The sequence below is a fragment of the Ostrea edulis genome, chromosome 2, assembly GCF_947568905.1.
Source record: "Ostrea edulis chromosome 2, xbOstEdul1.1, whole genome shotgun sequence".
Lineage (NCBI taxonomy): Eukaryota > Metazoa > Mollusca > Bivalvia > Ostreida > Ostreidae > Ostrea > Ostrea edulis.
The window spans coordinates 55389715-55395591 of record NC_079165.1 but is presented as its reverse complement, the minus strand read 5'-3'; the positions used below and the strand labels follow the sequence as shown (position 1 = coordinate 55395591).

Genomic DNA, 5877 nt, shown 5'->3' with positions numbered 1-5877 from the left:
TAGATTTCAATATATAGAGAAAAAAAAAACGAATTATTTTTACGCATGGATAAATACAAAATATGAAGATTTTGGAAGCATCAGAAATTTGAGCTCATGTATTTTGAATAAATATATCATATCGAATGATAAAATGGTCGTAAAGATCAAATACGGATATTTACGGAAATACGGAACAGTGTTCGGGGAAACTCAATACGTGCACGTGTAGGCTTGTATTAGGAACACACTCAGGGCCGTAAGTAGGGTTCTAAATCAGGGGAGGCAGGGGATTGGGGGCCGCCGATTGACTTTACGACTGAAAATGACACTTTTTAAATCCCAATTTATCATGTTTGTGTTTCATTTGTACTATGTAAAGAATCGTAATATGGTGTCAAAGACAAAGGTGCTTGTCTTCATTTTAAACATATATCCTATAATATAACATTTATATAATTTTATTTTCTTTTTTGCCAAAAAATCAGACGAGGCAGTTGCCTCGTCTGCCTCATCGGCAGTTACGGCCCTGACACTACTCTGTTTGATTAAAATAAGTCACTCCTTTTTAATTAATTCATGTTTTTTCGTTATATATTGTGCATAATATATGCATACTAAGACAGATTGAAATAAATCTAGTTAAATTGAATAATAAACGAAGAATGGTGATCTAACAAACGTTTATTTTTGTTCATTTGGATTTGGATCACTTTGTGACTTATCATTTGAATCATTGTACCATGACTTCTCATTTGGATTATTGTAATGCGACTTCTTGTTTGGATTATTGTAATTATGCGACTTCTCATTGAGATTATTGTAATGCGACTTCTTGTTTGGATTATTGTAATGCGACTTGAACCATCGTCGGAACCCACGGTTTTTCTCTCTCCGTTAAACTGCATTCAATGCAGTTTAACGGGGAGAAAAACCGTGGGTTCCGACGATGGACTTGAACAAACAAAAACAAATATTTTCAGAAAAATTAATATCCGAATTGATAATTCTTTTTACGATGACGTCATTTCCTTGAACTTTCTCGAAATTTCTGCGGGACTATTTCAATGGTCATTAAGGCGGAGAAGAAAGCCGACAGCATTTCACGTGTCTTCTAGAAAGAACGTGATTTACGAGTACATCGTGCAAGCAGTCTACATTTTTACTTATAGTTAATATTAGCAAGAACTGTCATATATCATCGGAAAAACTTTTATTGGCTAACATGTCGGTTGTTGGTGTTGATGTTGGAAGCCTCACATGCTTCATCGGGGTAGCAAGGACTGGAGGTATAGAAACCATCGCAAATGAATACAGCGATCGGTGTACACCGTGAGTATGGTTTTACGTTTTTTTGTGTAGAGTCATAGGAAGAGATTATTGATAATATTATTCAATCACCAGATTTGAAACAATATAATAATGCATACTTATCAACCTGTTTTAGATAAATGTGCATTCTATTCAAAGTACGCGGACGCACTTTGGTAATTAAATTACCTTTTACCATTGACAACACCATCAAATGTTTTTTCAATACTGTAGCAATGTCGGACCAAAATTTGATTATTTAAAAATATTTCAGGTGCATAGAATCGCCAAAATTACCATTAATTTTGGAAATTACCATTAAACAGGATGGGAACACTTCCCCTATAGCGAGAATATCTCGCTAAAACGCGATTATCCCTCTTTAGCGAGAAATAAACATTACCATAAACAGGTGTTTTGCCGTCTTTATAGAAAATAATGGCAAATCCCGTGCAACGCTGAATAAGTACGCCACGCACTCAACATGATGTGAATTGTTTCTATGAAATTGACAACATAGTCATGAAATTGCATATCAAAGTTGCTGCGTAAGAGGGAAGCAGTCTGAAATCCAATACACATCGTGAGTGTTTTTGTTTTGATTCATATATTTGCAGAAGTATCAGACATTTTAGCACTTTTTCTTCTTTTCACGTGAATCGTGAAAAGATGTACTCCGCGGGTGTTTTTCTCGGTTATACGGGATATATTTATTCTCGCTAGAGAGGGATAATCGCATTTTAGCGAGAATATCTCACTATAGGGGAAGTGTCCCCAACCTGTTAAAAGCACAAGGTTTTGACACAATCTGAGCAAACTGGTATATAGTATATAGAGTGAAGGAAGCTAACAACAGCCATTAAATTCTCGTTTGCTCGCTTCAAACTCAAACTTCAAACGGACGATCAACATTCATTCAAATATTGTGAGAGTGACCACTTGCAAGTAGCTATATTTGAAACAGTAATTCTAAGTTGGACTGCACTGGATCAGGGATTTATCCAGCTTTTAGATGTTACTACCCATTTCATATTTAAGGGGAATTTTTGAGAATGCAGTCATGAGCTTCCATGGGAGGGGGTGGGGTGGAGGACATCCTCAGATTATAATATCTCAAAACTGACAAAAGAATTGATTGATTACTTATTCTTATCTATGTTTTAAGACTTTGATAATTATAGAAAATGATTTGAAATATGTATATACAAATGATTTTTGTTAAAATTCTCATACAATTTTGTGTAGTTTCTATAATTGAAGGGGAAATATTAGTTGTCAAAGCCTAAGGGAAAGGTACCCTTTACCGGTAGTAAAAACAGTCTAGATAAATCTCTGCGGATTGTGCATAAAATCCAACAATGAACAAAAATTGCATGGAGAAAATGCTGTAGGGTTAACGATGGCGACCTAATTTTCGGAAGTTGGACTTTTTCTTTTTTTTTTAAGGTTTCTGTAAAGTCAGATTATAAATGATTTATGTAGTATAAAACAACAATATTCTGTTTTTCAACTGGAAAAACTCTTAATGCATTATCACGGTTAATTCCAAAGTTTGGAGAGTTTGAACAGTCTGAGAATTTAACTTTTTAAATGGTGTAGACAATAGGTCTACAGGTGACTCTCGATGGCTCAAACTTCGATCTCTCGAAGTTCTCGGTCCCTCAAAGTGAAACCATGGTCCCGATTTTTTTCTCTATATAACAAAACATTTACTATTGATCTCTCGAAGTGAAATTGGGTCCCGTAAACAATATTTCATTGTTTTTCATTCTCGATCTCGAGAAGTGGTGGTAGCGTATACTCACCGTTACCCAAGCGTTTATTAATTAATAATTACCTGGATTTTGTTGAATGCCGGAGGGGTAATTAGGTGTTTACATAGTTGAAACATTTCTCGAGTTTGTTCTTTGTGTAAAGTTACTCTAAAACAACATTTTACTCATTCGTTAGAAATTTTGCTTTGGGTAAAGCGACATAACATTGTGCTCTGTTTAGTTTGCGTTAGGAAATATTCATTGGAACTTGGTTTTGTATGATGTCTATCTAAGCATGATTAAAGAACAAATAAATACATAAACTTTGAAATGTTTTTATTAAAATAAGGTTTTTTATTTTGATATCAAATTAAATACCTGAAGAATATGAAGGAAAACATGTCAAAACGATATCATGATCTTGTTGGTAAACATTTCCGGTTATTGTAAAATCTTAACCATACCGGCGGACCTACAATTTCCGAATTTTGATCTCTAGATTTCTCGAAGTTTTATCAAGGTCCCTTGAACTTCGAGTTATCGAGAGTCACCTGTATGTCTTTTTGATGTGGCATAGACCTATGGCATTTGGCATAGACCTGGCCTGACCAAAACTTTTTGCAGGGAACGTACCACATTTCTCTCCCCTCAAACTTCAGCCATACTCATCCGTTCTGCCAGTGTGGCTTGAATTGGCATTTTTTTCCTTCTTTTTCATATAGCTTGCATTTTTCTTGTTCTGATTCTTTTGTTTGTTTGACACCTTTTGGTTAAATGCCAGGCTTTATACCTTGAAAATACTTTAATTGCGGAATCATTTACACTTCGTTTGTTAACTGTCACCTCAAAAAAATTTTCTTCTAAGTACAAGAAATAAAAAAGCATCGACATTTAAAGACATACAAATCATACACTGAACAATGTCTAGAGCACTAGTCATAATCTTCAAACTGCTTAGACACTTAAGTCGTATACTTTAAAATTAACGGAAGGAAAATCCAGGTCACAAAAATAGATTTTGACAGTTGTAAGGGAAAATATTTATTTTAAGTCAGCGATTTTTTTCTACCCATTGGCACTGTTACCGGTACCCATTCAATTGGGAAAAATAGCGTCAAAATTGAACAAATTGGGACTTTTCTACCAACGCATTGGCAAATGATTTCAACCAAAAGAAAAGAAAGAACAAAACAAGAAGTATTCATCACTTTACAAACTTTTTTTACAGTAATAGCGAGCGAAGCTTGCGTTGCGAAGCGGTGAGCTCGCTCCAATGATTACGCAACTGAGTCACGTGGTTTGCTCTTCATCAGCTGAAAAATGATGTGGACTACCCATAATGCTTCCGGAAAAATGTCGCAGTCACTGCGGAATACTTCATTGGCAATTCCTTAGATAAAACAAATAAATAGTTTGGAAAGTACCGCAAATGATTTTAAATTCCAGACAAGCTTTCCCATACTTTCGTACGTTTTGTTGTGGATAATTGCTTGATTTGAAAGAAAAACAGTCGCAGCTAATGCTGACGTCACAATGTACTGTTAACATCAACCGCATTATATTTCCCGCTTTAAATGGATTGCCTCAAGCAGGGTTCCAACTTCGACTGAATACTTTAGGGGCCAAGTGGGCCCCTGAATAAGAAATCCTGTTAGCCCACATGAAATTTTAGTTGCCCACACATATCATGAAATTGAATAACATTGTTGTTTTTACAAGAAAAAAGAAACATCAGGTCACATTGCAATTTATTTAAAAAATTAAATATCAATATTTAAATTCTGTTTCCTTCTCTATAATTCTTTCAAATACCTCTCTCATTTCCACTCTCATTTCGTCAACCTAGCAAAAATATCAGAGTTCATGGACTTTATGATCTTCGCGGTTTCTGACTTTGACACACGTTTCTTCAGACTTTTTATGTTATTTCAAAATTTCTCAGCTTTACAATGCTGTCAAGTTTATAACTTGGGCAAGCTGTCACAACGATAGGACCTTTCGTGTCATGTTTTTGTACACACAGCACGTCATCCCCTTTTCGCCGTCATCAAGCCATATTCTCCCCTTCTTTCCATTTTGGTAAAAGCAGACGCTTTCTTTTCGTTTGAAGTAACCCTTGCGTTGTTCAACTTCTGGTTTAAATACATTTTGGAAGGTTTGATACCCCAGGAATGTCTCGCCAAGTGGCAAAGGTAGCAGGGGACAGTTTTGCACTATAGGCCTGGTCAACTTTTTCAAAAAATGGAAATACCCCATATTTGAAGTTATATTACATGTGTAAAAATGTATACAATAATTTTAGGATGCATGTCAAATGTAGCTGAGTGCTTAATAAAAATGTTGATATACAACATGTAGGTGTCACCATGATTCCTAGCATATAGATGGGTGCAAATACAAAACTAAGACACGTCAGTTGCTGAAGAAATTCTGGTGAAAACATGCAGGGTCTAGCAAAAAGTCTGTAGCTGTGAGGGAAGGTGGATGGCCCCATATGAGAGGTAGATTTTTGAGAAGGGCAGATAGGGTTCTTGATTTTGCACAGTGTCTAAATCCCCATGTCTGGTACTGTGATGGTTTGGGGGTGGTGCGGATTAGCCCAAATGAGGGAAAATCAAAGCAAAAGAGGGGAACCTGCTCAGAGCATGTTTTATGCACCAGCACCAGTATTTATAGATTACATGTAATTTAGGGTCATAATTTATTAACTACACTATTATGAAATACAAGTATTGACATAAAAGGGAAATATGATTTTTCATTAGTCTGTCATAATCTGACTTTGGTGTATACCCCCTATCCACATGTTTCAAAACCAAAGAAACTGTCCCCT

At 35.6% G+C, this 5877-nt stretch overlaps 1 protein-coding gene across 1 annotated transcript in view; it reads left to right on the top strand.

Annotated features, from left to right (window-relative positions):
- The first annotated feature begins 825 nt into the window (after positions 1 to 825).
- LOC125682179 (uncharacterized) overlaps positions 826 to 5877 on the top strand; it is a 90748-nt gene continuing 85696 nt past the window's right edge. Inside the window, 1 exon segment of the mRNA XM_048922597.2 lies at positions 826 to 1311. Coding sequence (XP_048778554.2) covers positions 1205 to 1311 — 107 coding nt within the window. The 5' untranslated portion in view covers positions 826 to 1204.